Below are 22,023 nucleotides of genomic sequence, written 5' to 3' on the forward strand. Positions count from 1 at the left end.
TCAGAATGCAGTACTTGTCTAACATGTGTATTATCCAGAGATGTTTTCACTTTTCGAACCTGAACATGCGATTGTTAAAATCAGATTCTTTATCAGTAGCATTGATGCCAATCAGTCTTAGCCTGATATTTGTTTACGTGTTAAGTAAATAATCATAAAAACTTTGTAAAGTATTCATTATGTGAATTTATTTTAAGAAACGTCAATCAATGATTAAAGTGGACAAATTATATTGGCTTGGAATCCTTGTCCAATTTGTCTAATGCTTCATATAAATCAAGTGATAAGTCTTTCGGATCTTCTAGTCCTACTGACAAGCGAAGCATATTCTCAGTGATCCCGTTGGCCTCACGAACCTCCGCTGGGACTGATGCATGTGTCATAATGGACCTGAAAATGGGAAAACACACCTTGTTACAATCCCAAACAATGCCTTTATATTACAGTTTTACGTAATTCATTGCTCTGTCCCTCCCGAAATACACGTTTATTAGAAAATAGTTTTTCACCATAATGAAAACGTTCAAATTCATTGCTGGAGCATGGTAGTTTAAATTACAGCCAGAATGTAAATTCATGTTGGGGTGTAGCCGAGGCAGAATGGTCGAATTTTTCGGAAGTCGTGGAGTTCAGTAGAGTATATTCACTCATTGAGACACATTAGTATTTTCAAAGGAAGATCACAGCTAGGTTTAATTTACACTTTTTAGAGTTGACTTTATCTGACCTTTAATTTCGACTGTGAGAAGACAGCGCCTCTAGAAGCGCTAATGAACCGAGGAAAAAACCTTGCTGTGCATACAATACTTTACAACCATTCCCTCCCAACACGTCTCAAGAAGATCCAAACTATGTGCCTTATGATGGTTGTCTACTTTAGGGTTCCACCCTGCAGACAATCTCCGTATGGTAAAGTCACAGAACAAATATCAGTTGAAGTGGTCAGATAAGATCACCATAATAAATGAGTATAACCATAACGTCAAGGTAGCAGCTGTTGGTCGGAAAATATGTAAGTTAGAATTTCGACACTATAAAGTATAATATGGGTCTTAAATCACTGATGGCTCATTAAAGTTAGTAAATTATCACTCTGTTCTATGAACAGAACCAATAAACGTTGAATATCTTATTAAACATGATGTTTAAGACCAACATACCCTCGTCATTCATGATTAATATTTCTGTGCTATTAGGTTATCTATACAAGATTTCAAATTACTTGCTACTATGCTGTGAGTTCATAACGTTATTAGCTTTGTTGTAGCTTACCGAATGATTGGTTCATTCAATCATCATAAATTGAAAAAATGATGGAATGACATTTTGAGCCAACAAAACTTTGTTTTAAGTGGCTTCAATGTTTATTTTTCAAAAACGTTGGTTGGGGCATTGATTAGTTAAATTCATTTTCAGAATATAGCCGAATACAATAGATTAAAGTTTTGTTTGAAGAAGAGTACAAAATTATGAACTAGCAGCAGGGAATAACACGTTTATTGGGGAACGATCTGTTAAACAACTTTACAGTGTGTAATGATAGCGCCGTTTAAATGATGCTAACTGCTTTGTTGAAGTGACTCGTTACTAGAAAGTTATTCGCTTTGTAATATATCACTGATGCCTCAGTCATTAGCGACACTTCTTCAAACCGAGAGGAAGTGAACCAAACGATTCACACTAACGATTTTTACTCTTTCACTTTATAATGGTTCATCGGTTTAAAATTAATATCAGTCCAAATACAATTGCTAGTTTGATTTGTACTATTAATGGATCTGTTTTTGCTGCAGATAAAAATTATCATTCTGGTTATAGTTGATGAAAATACCTCATTGAGAGACATCCAAGTCCATCTGCAGCAATAGCAGTGGCTTCACTTAAGAAAACAGCGGAACTCCAACTAACATAAGAATGAATCATGTGGTGTTAGGAAACACGAGTTTTACTTCATAAAATGATTTTATCAGGGTCACTGTAAAGTGGTTTTCGATCCGAACAGTGTTCGATAAAAGCATGAAGATGATCAAGCTTTTTTCTGGAATTCCTAAATAAAATGAACTATCGACGGTCTAAGCCGCTCTTTCTATTGAATTAGGATACCAATGTCAATTCCTATATCCTGTTTAATTTCTGGAACATTGAAAATTGTTACACAGCTTAATTTTATAACAAAAAAATATTTGCAATAAGGAATAATGTATAAGAACTCTCGTCTAAATTAGAGCGAATAGTTTCACAGTATTTGGGCGCCGAGTTGATGTAAGACATTAAATAGGAATAATATATTTGTAAAATCTCAGCGAATGAATTTGTAGTAAATCCAACGTTTCGCCTGGCAATCTGGTCCAAGCTTTTTCAAGGAATTATAATCAAACATCAAAATTATCCAATGGTTTTCATATTATTACGCCTTCACTTAACACTTATTTAAAAGTAAATACTAAATGCATACAAACTGAACACAAGCATAAATTTTACAAGATTCAACAAAGGACTTACGGAATTTCAATAAGGCTCTCATAACCCCCTAAACTTTCGGCTAACGTAAACAGCTGAAAAATACAAGCATATGTGTAGAGAATCTTATACATTTCATTTAGTATAGTTCTGATAAACTTTAATACTCCCAAGTTGAATATGTCGTTTTTCTCCATTTTCATAACTCTTCACTTGTTTTGGTATTATTACTTAACTAAATAAGCGCTACTACTCTTATTCTTGTTTATTATTTGTGTTTGCTCATTAATTACGTTAGCACTCGTATCTAGCCTTTTAATTTTTTGTTATTATAATTGTTGTAGAATATTTTTCACGTATGATATAGATTCACACTATTTTTATTCAGTCTTTTAAATGTACTTATATCTCTGATATACCATGCTGATGTGCATTCACCACAACTCCCAATCAAATTCTTTTGTGTACGAATTTTCAACTCGTTTCTTGATTTCAGTTTTTAAATGTTATAAATTTTAAATAGATATCACATGAATATAAGTAATTCTGCTCAAATCTCTTTTCACCCCTCTTCTAAATGGCCAAGTCATAGTTAAAATAGAACATGGCACAGAAATGTGGAAGCCGTAACGACATTAACGAGTAATGGGAGGAAATCAACTACACGAGCTACGAGTCGAAGAAATGGTAGTAATGGTGAGAAGGGTACACCTTGAAAAAAAAACGATGGAAGAACGAAAATCATGACTGGTAAAACTCAAGATCTATATTAAATGGGTCAACGAATCTGTGCCGCAGCGACTGATTTTGAGCCAACACATCTAAGATCTCTAACCATAGTTTACAATTATCTCGAAGATCACAATCAGAAAGTTTGCATCAGTAAACTCAGCTCAATTTAAATTTTCAAACAAAAAGTTAAGATTGTAAGTGCTAATCAACTGGAAAAACTTGTGTCAAGGACTTGAGTCGATCATTAAACCTCTATAACCTTCAAATATCTAAACAATACCACTTAAATTAAACCATTTCTTTAAGACGTAGAAATGAGAGTATATATCATGCGAAAAGCCATAGTGTGGTGGAGTAGAGTGTGAGATCGATCTATGAAATATTCACCAAATTAGTTTGAATCTGATTTAGAATTGAAGTTTCCTGGATGGGAGTTTAAAAGAAGTTACAGACGGAAACCACCAAACCTCAGAACATCCGCAATGATTTGAAGTACATTCATTTCATTTTTATAAGTGATTTTGCTTCTTATTTTCGATTTAGTTTTTGGACTTTAAACTAGAAGTATTACCAGTTTTTATTGTCCGAGTTTTTGCTTTGTGAATGAATTACGATGAGGCGAATCGGCGCACTTCTGGTAGAACATCGACATTCAAAGAAGTAGATTTTACAACATAAACAGTGTCAAACCTATGGGAAGTTGGGTCGGTTTTTAAACAGACATTTTGTTAACTAGATTTTACTTGAAAATGCGATTCCGAAAGTTTAATATTTTAACGATAATATAGTTGGCTCTCTGCTTATCTACTTCTGATTATTACTAAACAAGCAAAAGTTAAAAGTATTTACAAAAGAAACGTCATCATTTTATGGAGGAAAAAGATGACCGAATTTAAGGAAGAACAAAAATAATTCAGTGAAGAGGACTTTTCCCTTGACAATATCATTTGACAAAGCTGTACAATCGTATTTGTGGTTATGTACTATAAGATTGTCCAGCTTCAGCAAATGGTACATTGTGGTGTTTGTATGAACTAATGGTTTTTTTGTACTTTATGACTGCCTGATTTTGAATTGCAAATACAATACGTTCATTTGTGCTCACAAAGTTCTGTTTGGTCTAAATTGAGCTATTTCGGGGATTCATGAGTTGTATAATAATTCAAATACTTCTAATCATCACATAAATATTAAAAAAATGAATTTTATCCACTTAATCAGCTGTATTGACTCTCACTGCCCCCCAAATGCCCTGGTACGGCCGAGATTGGGGAGAGTACGCTCTCCCTCTCCAAATGCTCTCATATGGCCACGCTAACATATAGCCTCTGCCAGGGAAGTCCTACTCACTGCCTTCTCGTGGCATTACTGTTGTTTACGAAATTGAGAGGACGAAAATCGAATGTCCGGCACTTTAACCGGGTAGGTGGATGTGGAAAGTTCACCTAGGGGAGTTGGAAAACCCTGATTCCAAACCAATGGTGCACATGGGCTCCAGTATCCTGAAGGAACAAATGGCGTACGAACCAGTTGTTGGTCACCGGCTACCATGTGACTGCATCTCCTTACGATGCTCCACTGCCATGTCGGTTAGACCTCTAGGTCAAAGGCTCGGGGTGTGGCCCCCTAAGAAAACCACCTGCTTCGGTTTGGGCACCTGGGCAGTATCACAGCCCTCACGCAAATAAATGAAATGACACATTCAACTGACAATTCTATTCTCGCTCATACTAGAAACAAAATAATTTGCATTGTTACTATTATTATTATTTACCATATCACTAATTCACCCCCTTTTATCCCCAATTTGTGTAACCTTACTTTTCAACTTATGCAGCAGCTCGCTCATGGTGGAAACTCTGTTCTATCTAAACGACCTCTAGTCACTGTCTGGTCGAAAGTGAATGCTTCCACTGATTACGAATACTGAACTAGTCTTTCTGAAACCACGTACGCCGTTCAAGCTGGCTTCCTTCAACGTTCGCACACTAATGCAGATCAGACAACAGATGGGGCTGGCCTTGTCTTTAGAAAGTCTTAATGTTGATGTTTGTTGTCTATTCGAGACCCGTATTCAAGACTCTAGTGAAGTACTACAAATTCGTTCTCCATCTGTCGCCTCGAAAAGCTTGTTTCACGTGCGCTTATCCGGGGACCCTGTGGCATCCTCGTCTGGTCTTGCTGGCGTTGGTGTCGCACTAAGCGCTAGAGCTGAGGCAGCACTAATCGATTGGATCCCCATTAACAGTCGGTTATGTGCTGTTAGATTAGAAAGTTCCATCAAAGTGAGAAGAAATCGGCGTGAGAAACGGTGTCTTTTCGTCATCTCCGCCTATGCCCCGACAGATTGCAGCCCGGATGCAATCAAGGATGAGTTTTACCATCAGTTAACTGTTCTTCTCCAGAAAGCGCGTTCGACAGATATTGTAGTACTAGCCGGAGACTTGAATGCACAGGTCGGGCGTCTAGGCACAGAAGAGAGTCGTTTAGGTGGCCGATGGGGACTTGTTGGTCGCAGGACAGATAACGGGGACCGTTTGCTGCAACTGTGCACAGACCACAACCTGTTTCTAGCTAGCACTAACTTCCTGGCACAGTCATCGTCGGTGTGCCACCTGGCGTCCTCCCTCTGCATCTCAAGCTTGGACTCAGATTGATCACATCGCGATCAGCTACCGCTGGCGTGGTTGTGTACAAGACTGCCGCTCCTTTTGGAGTACCTATCTGGAGTCTGATCATGCCCTGGTCTGCGCCAATCTTACCTTACTTTTCAGTGGCCGAAGGACTGATCGCCATCAACGGATCGATGTTAGTAAACTGGCTGCAACTTCTGTTGCAAGTAAGTATCGAACAGAGCTAGCTTCTAGGCTAGCTATCATCCCACTGAAAAGTATAGATTAGCATTGGCTGCAACTTCACGACGCCATGAAAATGGCGAGTAAAGCCGCTTGCGGCTTCGCGAAACGTCCCGCTTACAAGCACTGGGTTTCTTCTGGCTCCTTACAACTGATCGAAGCCTGTCGGTCTACTCCGGGTGACCGTGAGTTTGACCACAAACAAAGACTGTTACGTAGTGAAATTGAGAAAAGCTTTCGTAAGGACCGAGAAGCCTGGTGGTCGGAGCGTGCTAATGAGATGGAAGCAGCAGCTGCATCTGGTAACTGCCGGAAGCTCTTCCAACTCATCCGAGCCACTGGCAGCAAGAAGTCTGGTGTGAGTGAAACAATCTACGAGGATGACGGGATGCCAATCACTAACATCTCTCGACGTCTTGGACGATGGGCGGAATTTTTCGAAGGGCAGTTAAACTGGCCTGCTGCTCCGGCAACATCAACCAGTTTGTCCTGCCCCCCATGGCCGGTGACGACTCATCCACCAAACGAGGCGGAAGTCCGCAAGGAACTCCAACTCTTGAAACGTTACAAATCACCGGGCCCAGATGACTTACCTCCGGCTCTTTTTAAAGATGGTGGTGACTTTCTGACTAAGGAACTGACTGTGTTGTTTGCAAAGGTTTGGGAGCAAGAAAGTGTTCCAACATTATGGAATGAGTCGATAGTCGTCCCTATCTTTAAAAAGGGTTCACGTTGTTCCTGTAATAACTATCGGGGGATAAGTCTACTTCCGATTGCGTCCAAACTATTGGCTTCTATCATTCTTCGTAGGTTGTTTAAAACCCGAGAACGATTGACTCGCGAGGAGTAGGCTGGTTTTCGTTCTGGTCGAGGATGCATTGATCACATCTTCACCCTCCGCCAAATGTTAGAACACCGTCATACTTACCACAAGCCAAGAGTCCTAGTGTCTCTTGATATCAAGGCTGCCTTCGATTCGTTGGACAGGACTGTTCTCTGGGACTGTCTATTGAAGAAGGGTGTGCCTGAGAAGTTCATTAACATCTTAAAGGCCCTGTATACGAACACCTCAGGCAGAGTGAGGGCATACAACCACCTTTCTCCCTTGTTCCATTCGAGCAGTGGGGTTAGGCAGGGTTGCCCGATCTCACCATTCCTCTTCAACTTTGCCATCGACGACATCCTGGAAACAGCTCTGATGGATGTAAGTAATGGCGGTGTGTATCTGCTGCCTGGAGAACGACTTCTCGACCTTGAGCATGCGGATGATATTGTCTTACTGTGCGATAATGCCCAAGGCATGCAATCCGCACTTAATCAGCTGGCGATCAGTGTCCGCAGGTACGGTATGTGCACCCTCCAAGTGCAAAGTACTCCTACAAGACTGGCAGGATTCTCATCCTGTACTCACCCTAGATGGTGAGCAGATTGAAGTAGTTGAGAAGTTCGTGTATCTAGGTAGCTATATAAGTGCTGGTGGTGGCGTGAGTGATGAGATCGATGCACGTATAATGAAAGCCAGAGCGGCTTATGCCAATCTGGGCCGTATTTGGCGCCTTCGTGATGTTAGTCTGGCTGTAAAAGGTCGGATCTACAACGCATCGGTGAGAGCAGTTTTGCTCTATGCTTGTGAAACCTGGCCTTTCCGAGTTGAGGATGTTAGACGTCTCTCTGTGTTCGATCATCGTTGTCTCCGAAGGATTGCTGACATTCAGTGGCAACACCATGTTAGTAATGCAAAGGTTCGGCATCGTGTGTTCGGGTGCAGAGACGATAATTCGATTGGTGTCACCATCTTGAAACACCGATTTCGGTGGCTTGGACATGTTTTACGAATGTCGTCCCAGAGACTTCCACGTCGTGCATTATTTGCCGACTCTGGGACTGGTTGGAAAAAGCGGAGAGGAGGTCAGTGTATGACATGGTGTCGTGGTATGAAAGAAAGCTGCAAAGGGCTAGCTTCTGTTGGTCCTTCACGACTCCCTGGCTGGGGTCCGAGAGAAGGTGCAACACAGTGGCTAAAGACGTTATCAGATATGGCTCAGAATAGAAGCCAATGGCGGTCCTGCTGTAACCTTCTTTTACTTTCTTCATAAAGAGTGGCTATAACTTTCTTAACTGGGAGAGCTCTTCTGGTTGTACATTTCAGTTCCCCCCCCATCGTTACTGTTCTCTTTTTTCCTTCTTTTATATATACACATCTTCTTCCTTATCTTCCCATTCTCATTATTTTGTGTGGCGCATATGAATCCGGTGCCCTTTGTACCAATATATATGTGATTAAATAAATAAATAAATAAAATAAATTGACTCTCACTATCAAGTTCATTAGTTGGTGAGAACATTTATATCACCCTTATACGGTAGCAGAATTACCTTCAGATTTGTAGTAAACGTTTTTGTTTGTTCCCCAGTACATCTCAGATAAACAGTTATCATACCACTAAAACCACGCATCTGCTTCACGATAATATCACTTTGAGGAAATGACTCTAAGCCTTGAATATCAAGAAAAAATGTTGAAAATAAAGACGGCTGAATGTAAAAAATAGCAGATATCAACTTATTTTTTACAATTAAACACGTATAAAAGGTTAAAGGAACAACCGACTTAGATCTAAAAAATGTTGACCTTATCATACATCCTGAACGGATAGAAGTAATTTGTAGGAAATATACAGCGTACCTTATCTATGCTCATTTTCCTGACTGCAGCAATGATAAGAATAATTTGTAAGTATTTCATATGATAATTAATTCGTATGTCAATGAACACTCCGAACAATATAAACAACCCTGACATATACACTAATGACCAGTATTGGTAAAGGGACAGCAAAAACAGTAATTGACAGCACTCACTTGAAATAAATATATGTAACATAAACAACCCGTCATCGCTGATCATTTTATTCTTTACAAATGTATTTATGATTGTGAGACATGAATCAACCATTAATTATTCATGTGATTAAATCGTTTTAGTGAAGCGATAATTCTTGTTTATATATTTAGGAAAAGACAAGAAAGTAAGCGGAGAAATATTTCCTTTCAAACTGTTTTTTTTTGGGGGGGGGGCTTCGTACCACCCATGTTCTAATCAGAGCCTTTGAAACCATGCACTGCATTCACCACATGGCTTGCGCATATGTGTTTTACAAATAACTGAAGCTATCAGCATTCATCACAACATGACAGCCTACTGTGTTTTTAAGAAGCTTATACAAATGCTCTTCATACCTTGGCGATCAAAACAGCTAACGCTATTATATTTTATGCCAGTTTCTTTTCCTTACAACGTTTATACTCTTTTTGTTGTTATTTATTTAACTGAAGTATTTTTATGCTTACTGAAACGATTCAAATTTTCACTGAGGTCTATATTTTCTTCACAAAAAGTGACAGTATCATCCTTATGTCTCTTATATGAATAAAATCTCTCAAATATTGATCGAAATACCGTATTTTCCAGATCAGTGAAGAGGGGACCCAATGGTGAATTCAATGCAACTCCATCTGTTTGTCTATAGAAATCATAATTATATCTGAATTGCACGTTGAGAGTACATCGTATAAGTAGCTCTTTTAGACAATGTTTTGGGATGCAAATATCAAAGTGATTATTTTCATTATAGTCACATAAAAAAACAGATAGTTTCTCTGAGTGGAACATTTGTAAAGAGAGAAGTGACATCCAATGAAACCATTTTTCTACCATTTACACAGATATTTCTAATTCAGTCAACAAAATCAAGTGAATAAAAATGGTTATACTGATTGATGTGATTTCTGACGGGTTTTAAAATATCAGCTAACCAGTTAACAATCAGATGATACGGTGAGCTATTCATACCAAGTATAGGACGTAGGGGAACGTTCTTCTTATGAAATTTTGGGAGTCCGTATAGCCTTGGCACAGCGGAACCCAATGGTCTAAGATGTTCATAGAGGTCACGGTTAATAATAAACTCACCTCTCATCTTCCTTGGAATCTTATGTGGGGAAGGCGCACATGAAACTCAAGGAAGCTCTGAAAGAGCCGAAGATATTCCATCAAATCAGTGTTTGAGAGAATGTTCCGGAATTTTGACGTATAGCTTCTAGATTGGATAAATGCTAGAAGTCACTGCATTTGGATTGAATTATTGTAATGATGATTTCGTTTTTACTAGAAAGCTATAAATGCCAGGGTGTTTTCGTACCATATTTTGACACCATTTGATATAAGATTTCTTCCTATTCGTCTTGTCTTCTAACTCGCAACTTTGAGGGTTTAAGCGTTCGAGTACTAAAGTTGTACACGGTATACTCAACATCTGTTCCGTTTTTTTCAGTTGTCTTTTTTAATGACTTCTCCAGAGCATCTGATAATATCGAGGATAATTTGATAATATAATCATTAAGATCTATATGGGCAGCACCCTTACCCTAATCTGGCGGAAACAACACTAAATTCTGATTTCTCAGAAGATCAAATAATTATGATTTATGTTCTTTTGTGAGTGGTCGACTAATAGTAGGTATTGTGTTTACATATTGATTACAACAGTCGTTTTAAATCTCCCATAATTTTTATTAGATACGAATGTACAACTTAAGTAAGTGATTTCGTCGAAAAGTTTCTTCGTCCTCTTCTCTTCATTTCTATTCAATGAAATATATTTGGGTTTATAATATTATCATCTAAGGTATAAGTAATTGTTTGGTATAAATTTTACCATTATTTGTAAATGTTAAGCTCTATCGAGACAATTCCGTCTGAAATTTTATTATACAAAAAACATTTAGAATAACATACCTGGATGTAGGACCTTTTCAACCATCGGATGTTTCTCAAGCATCATAGCCACTATAAGTCCATTTTGCATGTGTGTTTTCATTCGTATTGGTAATGTGCGTAATCCTCTAAGACATAAAAAACAGTCAAATGGAGACGGAACGGCTCCTGCAGCATACTGAATGAATCTTAGCTGCTTGTGTAGTTCTGATTGATTTCGTGTAACCAATGCGCCCATAACTAAATCAGAATGACCTTATTACAGAAACAGAAAATGTTTTTAACGAATGCTATGCAGCTATATGGATAGGTTCTTTTGCAAATTTCAAACTAATTTTCTACTGCTTATTAATATATACGACTGAACTTCAAACGTGTACATCCGTGCATTTTTTCGCTGGAGTTTATTTAGTAATAAGCTAAACAGAATCTTCACTACATCACAAAAAATGAACTCCAAACGACAAAAGTAATAATTAATTACAGTATACATTAGAGTCGGACAGCCACTCAAACTGAGTATTCTACACTGTTAGTTTTAAACTGTAGACTGTCACTAAATATATAATAGGACGATAGAAATCTCAAGCATTTCTCTCAATATGGGGATAAAAAAGTATTCACCTGTACATCAAGCATCGACCAAAGAACCGTTGCAAATCATTCAACAATGAGTTCTTTATATTAATGGTAGCCGATAATGACGAAAACTGTTTTAAATAAATAAATGGGTATTAAGTAATCATAATAAGACGACTTTATGGGTTCAAACAAATCCCCAAAATTATGAAAAGTGCTGTCTGCTTAGAGATTTTATGTAATACTTCACCATTGAAGATGTTATGCGACGTAAACACAAATTATGTTATTTTGACTAGTTGCTGTAATACAAAAGGAGCTTACCATTCATATACTTTGTGAGAGAGTGTAAGACCACATCTGCTCCATGATCAAGTGGACGCTAAAGAAAAAGTAAACGGTCTAAATAATTGGTTAGCTTATTCTAAAAAATTAATGAAACAGTAGAAAATCGATTGTTTGTGGTTATAGTATAAGCGCTTATATCACCTATTCATGTATTCGAATGGTAAAAGTGTGCAGTAGGACCTAAGACGCACATTTCTTTCTATTTTGGATTAATCAACTGGATGTCCCGGGATTCCAGTGTTCATATCCACAGTGAGACTTGACAATTACAGCTTAAAACCATCACTAATTGTTCACTAAGCTACTGAGTTTATATAGCTACTAACTTGTTTAACGAGTAGGATGCCAATTCTTAGGGTTTTGGGATGTAACACACGTTAGGACAAAAACGCTTTATTAAAATGATGGAAAATTTTATTGATTATATTAGGCTTCACTGTTGTTCAATAATTATAATTTAAACAAATAACTATCATATTTATACTTCTATGTTCATCATATTAGTGATTATTTACTTTATCATGACTAAAACTATACTTTCTAAACTTACAATGAGTGTATACTCCAAGCTATATTTATATTTTCATTATTGTTATATAATCACGCGAGAAATCAAAATATTTTAAGTGTTTACTTAAAAATGAACGTTCAGTTTAAGGTTAACATTCAAGACCATTGAAAACGGAAATATATTTTCAGTTTATGAACACTGATTTAAAACTATAGGAGCATTTTGTTATATATATATATATATATATTGCATTTTGTTATATATATATATATATATATTTATACAAAATAATTGGGGTATGAGCAAATATGATGCATCTTACGAATAGTTTTAAGTTCAAATAAACAATAATTTGCGAGACGGACAGTTTCGTAGTCATATCACGGACTACTTTTGTGATTTAATTATGATAACGAGTGTATTATTACGACAAGTTTCAATTTACACAATTTCCAATATACAGGGGAAACATTCGTAGTGATCTTATTAATAATTTCCTATTAACAATTACTAAGGATCTAGCAATTTATTATTTAACATAGTCAAAAGCTCATGATCTGTTGTGGTTACATTCCCACAAAGAATGTTAATGATTGAATGTAGCAGCAAAGTAAATTAGACACCTCGTCACTAATCGAGAGTGTATGTCGCTTAATAAAAGTCGGAGTACAATAGTTTTCCATGGACAACTTACAGTCTTCTACTCGTTTGGTTTCTATAATCTTGCACACCAAAAAAAAGTAGGTTAATAGTACCCTACATTTGACCGAAGTAAAGTTAGAAACAAGAAAAAAACATATATAATTTGCAAGAATTAAATATCCCAATCATAAGACATATCCATGTCCGATATTTGCATAATAAAACAATGTATAAAACCGTATCATTCATTTTATGATGTTAGGTATTAATTATTTACCCACAATCATATCTAATTGGTCACACAATGTTGAAATTCGGGTTTTATAATACACTCATTCATTGATTGAAATGTTTGTAGATATTTACTATCAGTATTGCCGCTTATATATATCAACTTGACAATTCTTCCCTCATTATATCATACTTGTTTTTGAGGACTGCTGCTTAGTCTCAACTCATTGTGATTGTAATTGCATTCAGTGGAAAAAAGTGAACTCGAATTCCAGTATTTAAGTTGTTGTTACAACTACTGTTACTGTTTTTATAAGTTCTAAGGCAAGTTTAGATGATTCCTGAATGGCAGGTAGGCAATAATAATGGCTTTTTTAATGAGCCTACTATATTCACTGAAAATGTTATATTTACAGCTCTGATCTTTTACTTGATTATTTATACACTTTATTGAGTATAAAGCAGTCGATATAATGGAATATCATCTAACAACAAAATTCAACGCTTATATGGTGCCAAAACCCCCAGAAGTTACATCATTCACCGAACTTTGAAAATTTATTAAAATGGTATCAAAGTTTCATCTGAATCCACGAATATTTTGAGAATAAATTGTAACACATACAGCCAATTGTAATCAACGTACAGCTAGGTATATATATATATATATTGGTTTAAGTTATCATATTACCGAAATTAATTGAAATAAACAAAATAAGTAGTAAATGAAACCGAAATTAGGTCAATTAAACATTGCGACCAAGGTGGTTGGGATGTATGTTACATATGCCTAACCACCACCTACTTTGAAGCGATGTATACCAATGTAGAAGCACATTGAAAGAAAGCTAAGGGCATAGCATAAGTTTATGAAGGCGTTGACTGTTGATTTGAGCAATATTAATAAATATAGACTACTTGGTCATGCTCCTCACATTAATTGTAGCAAAAGGTTAGAGACGAAAATCTCCTTTTCGATGAAATCATTTACTTAAGCTGTACATTCGTATTTATAGCTGTATAGTAAATATATGTCTATAGCAGGAAAGGAAAGATAGCTTCATAAATTGATTCGAGACTCTTAATATCAAATGACGTTACGCAATAATCAAGGGGTAAAAGAAGAATAATTTACGAGTCCACTTGACAGATATGACGAAGAACGAAAAACATAAAGGTCATAATAATAAAAACTGAATAACAATCATGAAAAATCATTTAAGGATAATAATAACTGATAACGGTTTAAAATTACAAAACACTAATTAAAAAAAAATCAAAAATAGCAAAAAAAGCAAGATTCACTACAAAAGGGAGATTAAGGCCAAGGAAAAATGAAAGGTTTGACGTATCGTTTTTGCACACAGAGTTCGAGCAAGAGTTGGTGAATTGCCAATGCCTCAGCACCGTATAAGTTTTTGATCCGACCTCGCCTCTATCCAATTCTTTTGAATATGTAGGTTATTTTAAGAGAAAACTCCTTAGGAGAGATGTGTTCAGAGTTGATTAAATGCTCCTGTATTGAACTAGTAATTGTTTTGCATTCTCCTTTTAAAAGCTATGCTGGGTAGTGTCCTGAGATGAGTTTAGAAAGTGGTCACTTTGCGAAGCCAATGTAACTTGCCCCACATGAGCAAGTAAATTTATAGCTGTACATTAATGTGGCCCAAAGCGGAAGTTTATCCTTAATACACATTCTATCAATATACTCCACTTTTACGGCCCATGTTTCAAATTCATACAGCAATACAAAGCGAACTCTGTGCAATAAACTTGCAACTATGTGTGAGGACGAAAATTTCGCCTATGCCATGAGAGACACAAGCTAACAAAGGCCAGATAATATTTCTTAATTCGTGCAGAGATTTCGTCAGACATAATAATATAAAGAAAAGTTGGAATATATGGTGACATACTATTTTACAGAGTGCTACATCAAACAAACATGCATTATAGTCTAAGAAATATCTAAACATTGATTGCCAATGAAATACTTCAGTAGACTGAATGCAGTGCCCGGTAAAAGTGTAGGAATCTTGGGTTTAGACGAATGTGACTACAAGAGAGGAGTGAACCCTCATTTTATATGAACACAAACCTATTGTCACATAAAATTTTCAAATAACTCAGGTTCAAAATTTGTACAAAGAAATAGTTTGGGGATATATATTTAGGATTATCTCAATAAGATGATTAGCGAAATAATTTTGCTTACTTGAAAATAAGAACTCATGAAAGTATTGTCAACAACAACAATAATTTCTTTGTTAAACTTATGAGTAATAGATGCAACAGCACTTATATCGACTAGACGCATTGAAGGATTTGATGGAGATTCTATGAGGACTAAACGAGTGTTTTTCTGTAACGCCTGTTGAAACAATTTCAGGTCACGCATGTCAACGAAAGTAGATGTTATCCCAGATTTTGAAGCTAGTTGACGCAGATATCGCCCATTTCCTGTTCAAATATAAAGAACATTCCAAACTGTACATGAATGAATTAATGAGTTGGAAATAACATTATTATGAAACAAACTAAGCTGGAGACCTAGTAAAATAATAGTCGGTAGGTAAACAAAATTCTAGCCTGCTCAGACATTAGCATGAACCAAAAGAGTCAAATATTGGTACATGCATTAGTGTACATATCAATAAGCGTCTTCAGTAAGTCGTTATTTATTACCCATAATCACCATATCAATAAAAAACTTAGTCGCACAAAGAACAAAACCTTTTGGGATTGTTTTGATATTCCCGTGTTAGAATAAGTCTTATCTTAGAACATAAAATTTAGGGAAACATCAAGTAACACAATACTTCATTAAATTGAAGATCTCAATCCAGATTTACTAACCAATAATTATAGTTGTCTTCCATATATCGATATATAGTCATATATCTCCCCGTATACCTCAGACTAAGGGTCTGACTTGAAGGGATGATATCAAGTTTTAATGTGGCTGAAAATATTTTTCTTCTGAAACACTATTGTCCAAGCAGCATATCAAACCCGGAGGGCGATTGGCTGCATATATAAGAGAATTCTTAACAACTTTAAACAATGAAGCTTTATAAAGTTGACTCATTCCCGTTAATAAGCATTCACTGTCAAATATCAATATTGAGTAAATGTTGCCCCCGTTTTGTTTCAACGACATTATTGATTATCTTAACAAGTCCTTTGTTTTAAAGATCACGTTTCAAAGATATCTTATTTGTGCCACAGATGACGTAAACTAGTAGACTTCAACTAAAAGAGTTGTGAGCACTGACCTATCAGGGGTAGCGACCCTTACAAGACACATACAAACATCCAAATTACTAAATCACACAACCTCCTACTAGCAAACTAAACACAATTTTGTATCTAAGAAATATAAAACAATCAAACATTTTCAGGGCCCCCAAACACTATCGATTTCACGGGCAACAGGATTACATGACCAATGGCATCAAATACCATCATTAGTCAGAAAACGTAACTACTGTCGGATGTTAAAATGTTCCAAAGTCTAAAGAAGTGTATGTATTAACTCCATCAAATCTCAGTGTAGCCTGAAAATTTGCACAGCTCCATAGTGTACAGGGGTAATATTGGGGAGTCATACTAGTTTAAATTCCTCTACAGCTGAAAGGAGACTATACATATGACCAAACCAAAGGATGGGAAAAGTTAAAGAGCGTGCTACAAAAAGTCTGATATTACTCTTCTGATACTACAAAATTCCTAAATGGAAATAATCGTATATCTGTTGCTAGCACTTGTATAGTGTTATTGGTAGTCTAAAATAAATGCTTATCATAACTAAAACGTCAATGGGCATACGTTAGCATCCTCGTATGTTTTAAGTGTCTGGCAGTTTTTTATCTTTATTTAGTTGAACTGCAGTCGATAGAGTTAGGTGAAGAACTTGCCACAAAAGCCATCTTTCACCACAGGATATTGTTTCCTTGAATCACATTTTATCAACGCGTCTCTGATTTCATCTATCACTCTATCCAGTATCAGAGAACTGATATTATCATATACCGTGATGTGGTTTTATTTTAAGGGAATAGAGTAAAGAATTTGTGGATTATAAAAGGTACAAAAGACCTGAGGAATTCTCGAATTCGGATATAGAAAACAAAAATTAATTTTTATATTCATACAAGTAACGATTGAGAAAGAAATTAATGGGATCTTCCAAAAATGTTTTAAACATCAAGATTACGAATGATTCAGTAATTTTAGTGATCTAAATAATAAAATTAAAAGTAAGCAAGATTTCATATTATATTTGCTAATATTATGATGAAATAGCTAATAGTTGGTACGTTCAATGGTAGTTAAAATGTTAACGTCTTATTCACCACGACTATGCCTCTGAAATTGACCTGGCCCCCCTTATGTTTCCAGTCCATAATGTCTAAGGAGTTTGAATACCGGTGATTTTAATCTTAAGATGGCAATAAATGGGGCAACAAATATTGACAAATCTTACTTAGTGAACTGAACAGTCTGTACACTAGCGTTTGAAGCTCAAAGTTTTTGGACTCATAAGCCACAGTTTTGGCTGGTGAGAATCGATTTAAAACTGATGAAGCAAGCAGTTACATATACCTAATATTTGCATAGGAGTTACCTTTTGTAGTTAAAACGAAACAGTATAAGGTTATTAAATTACGTAATTCGCTATAAAGATGTCCTAAGTGTTTCTAATATAGAATCCACCAATTTATTCTGCATTTATCCTTAGCTTGAAAAACCTAAATTGTTTCAAGAGTCATTACAGTTAAGCAAATTAGTAAACGAACTCTCACTTAGCGGTCTAAAGTAGCCGACATTTCACAGTGGTAACAGTATAAGTATGAATTGTCCAACTATATAAAAGACAATTTATTTTTTGACTTTCAAGACACGCTAGTAAAAATCATATTGTTAAAGTAACAAACCTCCGTATAGATCATCGAACGCAACGATGTGGTCATTACTTGATAAGATCTGAATGAGAGTTCCTAAGGCTGCGAGACCAGAACTAAAGACACAGCAGTCATGGCCGTCTTCCAGAGATGCTATGCACTTTTCCAAACACTCCCGAGAGAAATTCCCAGACCTAGAATAATCATACTTAAAACAGTTGATACAGAACAAAACGTTATTACTTTGGCAATACCAGGAGAGAGCTGTTGAAAAGTAGATGACAAAGTTATTGGCGGGACAACAGGACGCCCCACTTCCTCTAAATATACTGGATCATATCCACCATGAGCAGCAACTGTATCGATACCGTCAAACGGTTTAAGTGCTTCCATAAGAGATCGTGAAGCACGTTGACAAACATGGTCATATAAGACCGAAAATTTGTTCATTTTCTGTAACAGGATAACAAAACCGTAAATAATAAGGCAATTGGCCAGAAAAGGAATAGTTTGCGCTTAAAAACAGCTAAAAGTTCACCGTCGAGATGTGGTTTATCAATCTAGCCCCCAAATGCCCTGGTACGGCCGAGAGTGGGGAGAGTCCACTCTCCCTCTCGAAATGCTCTCACATGGCCAGCGAATATATAGCCTCTGCCAAGGAAGTCCTACTCAATGCCTTCTCGTGGCATTACTATTGTTTACGAAAGTGAGAGGACGAAAAGCGAATGTCCAGCGCTTTAACCGGGTTGGTGGACACAGCGCATCCACCTAGGGGAGTTGGAAAACCCTGATTCCAAACCAATGGTGCACATGGGCTCCAGTATCCTGAGGGAACAAATGGCGTACGAATCAATCATTGGTCACCGGCTACCATGGGACTGCATCTCCTCACGATGCTCCACTGCCTTGTGGATCAGACCTTTAGGTCAAAGGCTCGGGGTGTGGCCCCCTCAGAAAACCACCTGCTTCGGTTTGGGCACCCGGGCAGTATCACAGCCCACACACAAATAAATGAAATGATGAATTCTATTGACGATACTATTCTCGCTCATATTAGAAGCAAGACAATTTACACTATTATTATTATTACCATTATCATTATTATTATTATTATTTACTACGTCGCTTTTTCACCCCCTTTTATCCCCAATTTGTGTAACCTTACTTTTCAACTTATGCAGCAGCTCGCTCTTGGTGGAAAATCTGTCCTATCTAAACGATCTCCAGTCACTGTCTGGTTGAAAGTGAACGCTTCCACCGATTATGAATACTGAAGCAGTCTTTCTGAAACCACGTACGCCGTTCGAAGGGCAGTTCAACTGGCCTGCTGCTCCGGCAACATCAACCAGTTTGTCCTGCCCCCCATGGCCGGTGACGACTCATCCACCAAACGAGGCGGAAGTCCGCAAGGAACTCCAACTCTTGAAACGTTACAAATCACCGGGCCCAGATGACTTACCTCCGGCTCTTTTTAAAGATGGTGGTGACTTTCTGACTAAGGAACTGACTGTGTTGTTTGCAAAGGTTTGGGAGCAAGAAAGTGTTCCAACATCATGGAATGAGTCGATAGTCGTCCCTATCTTTAAAAAGGGTTCACGTTGTTCCTGTAATAACTATCGGGGGATAAGTCTACTTCCGATTGCGTCCAAACTATTGGCTTCTATCATTCTTCGTAGGTTGTTTAAAACCCGAGAACGATTGACTCGCGAGGAGTAGGCTGGTTTTCGTTCTGGTCGAGGATGCATTGATCACATCTTCACCCTCCGCCAAATGTTAGAACACCGTCATACTTACCACAAGCCAAGAGTCCTAGTGTCTCTTGATATCAAGGCTGCCTTCGATTCGTTGGACAGGACTGTTCTCTGGGACTGTCTATTGAAGAAGGGTGTGCCTGAGAAGTTCATTAACATCTTAAAGGCCCTGTATACGAACACCTCAGGCAGAGTGAGGGCATACAACCACCTTTCTCCCTTGTTCCATTCGAGCAGTGGGGTTAGGCAGGGTTGCCCGATCTCACCATTCCTCTTCAACTTCGCCATGTAAGTATTGGTGGTGTGTATCTGCTGCCTGGAGAACGACTTCTCGACCTTGAGCATGCGGATGATATTGTCTTACTGTGCGATAATGCCCAAGGCATGCAATCCGCACTTAATCAGCTGGCGATCAGTGTCCGCAGGTACGGTATGTGCACCCTCCAAGTGCAAAGTACTCCTACAAGACTGGCAGGATTCTCATCCTGTACTCACCCTAGATGGTGAGCAGATTGAAGTAGTTGAGAAGTTCGTGTATCTAGGTAGCTATATAAGTGCTGGTGGTGGCGTGAGTGATGAGATCGATGCACGTATAATGAAAGCCAGAGCGGCTTATGCCAATCTGGGCCGTATTTGGCGCCTTCGTGATGTTAGTCTGGCTGTAAAAGGTCGGATCTACAACGCATCGGTGAGAGCAGTTTTGCTCTATGCTTGTGAAACCTGGCCTTTCCGAGTTGAGGATGTTAGACGTCTCTCTGTGTTCGATCATCGTTGTCTCCGAAGGATTGCTGACATTCAGTGGCAACACCATGTTAGTAATGCAAAGGTTCGGCATCGTGTGTTCGGGTGCAGAGACGATAATTCGATTGGTGTCACCATCTTGAAACACCGATTTCGGTGGCTTGGACATGTTTTACGAATGTCGTCCCAGAGACTTCCACGTCGTGCATTATTTGCCGACTCTGGGACTGGTTGGAAAAAGCGGAGAGGAGGTCAGTGTATGACATGGTGTCGTGGTATGAAAGAAAGCTGCAAAGGGCTAGCTTCTGTTGGTCCTTCACGACTCCCTGGCTGGGGTCCGAGAGAAGGTGCAACACAGTGGCCAAAGACGTTATCAGATATGGCTCAGAATAGAAGCCAATGGCGGTCCTGCTGTAACCTTCTTCTACTATCTTCATAAAGAGTGGCTATAACTTTCTTAACTGGGAGAGCTCTTCTGGTTGTACATTTCAGTTCCCCCCCATCGTTACTGTTCTCTTTTTTCCTTCTTTTATATATACACATCTTCTTCCTTATCTTCCCATTCTCATTATTTTGTGTGGCGCATATGAATCCGGTGCCCTTTGTACCAATATATATGTGATTAAATAAATAAATAAACTAGCTATGAAATGGCTGTTTAGCTCGACGTACCGTGTTTTGGTCTAAAAAGCTAGACTGCCGTTGACTTTTACTAGTGCGGTTCAACTTATGACGTTGTGAGTGAACGGACGTGCAAATTATTTATATGACAAAATCAGCCGTTAACGGCCGTAATTAATTTTAGCTAATAATAACAACCTGGAGAATGCGTGAGCTATTTTTTGTGTGGTGTTAGAAGATAATACCCAGTGGTTTGTGTTTGCTACGTAAATCCAGTTCACAAACTAGATGCCAATCAGTCAGTCAAACACCATATAGAACCTGGTATGTGTATACAATCGTTCTAGTTACCATACTTCATTAGCACAGCGAGATGAAACTGTAAAGCCGAATCGCAGAGTAGTAGATGTTTGAATAACTAAACTTCACCACTTTAACCCAAAAACTTATTCAGAATGGTTTACATGGTTCTAGATGGAACAAAATAAGTTTCTGATTAACAACCTTCCAAGCATAGAACTAGTTGATTACTGATGCCTCCACGTAAGTACCTAGCTATATAAAATAAGACGTACGATGGATGACTTTGATGGGGTCTTGTTTCCTGAGCTGGATGGTTTGGTCGTTGAGCTTTCAGTGTTGTTCTGAACGACATCATCAGCACAAACTTCATGTACAAGAAAAGTGTTCGAATTTCTTCACATATGATTCACAGCTTGTCCTGAAGACCTCGATCTTGATTGGTTATTATTGACCTTTACCCAGTCATTGTTCACTTCTTTATTTTGATTGTATCTCCCATTGATTTGGTTCTTGATCTTATATTTGTCCATAATTTTTCTGATTAGCTGATAAATTGAATCTATTTCAA

General features: G+C 37.6%; 1 protein-coding gene across 1 annotated transcript; it reads right to left on the reverse strand.

Moving 5' to 3' along the window:
- Nucleotides 1-171: 171 nt before the first annotated feature.
- Nucleotides 172-18,500, reverse strand: Smp_083650 (putative cystathionine beta-lyase). The gene is made up of 8 exons (XM_018794288.1): nt 18,283-18,500; nt 18,073-18,247; nt 15,351-15,595; nt 11,728-11,785; nt 10,846-11,079; nt 8,424-8,545; nt 2,503-2,555; nt 172-390 (listed from the first exon to the last, which is right to left on the reverse strand). The coding sequence occupies exons 1-8, from the start codon at nt 18,487-18,489 to the stop codon at nt 228-230; spliced, it is 1,257 nt and encodes a 418-aa protein (XP_018648715.1). The 5' UTR covers nt 18,490-18,500; the 3' UTR covers nt 172-227.
- Nucleotides 18,501-22,023: the final 3,523 nt, after the last annotated feature.

Source organism: Schistosoma mansoni, chromosome 1 (assembly GCF_000237925.1).
Source record: "Schistosoma mansoni strain Puerto Rico chromosome 1, complete genome".
In the NCBI taxonomy this organism is placed as follows: Eukaryota; Metazoa; Platyhelminthes; class Trematoda; order Strigeidida; family Schistosomatidae; genus Schistosoma; species Schistosoma mansoni.

Excerpts from the sequence above, each read along its gene's own strand:
- Smp_083650 (XM_018794288.1), bottom strand. The coding sequence starts at position 18,489 with ATGAACAAATTTTCGGTCTTATATGACCATGTTTGTCAACGTGCTTCA. Across the intron at positions 11,786-15,350 it reads TCATGAGTTCTTATTTTCAA|CGTCCACTTGATCATGGAGC; the intron begins GTAAGCAAAATT and ends CTTTTTCTTTAG. Across the intron at positions 391-2,502 it reads GAGAGCCTTATTGAAATTCC|GTCCATTATGACACATGCAT; the intron begins GTAAGTCCTTTG and ends TCCCATTTTCAG.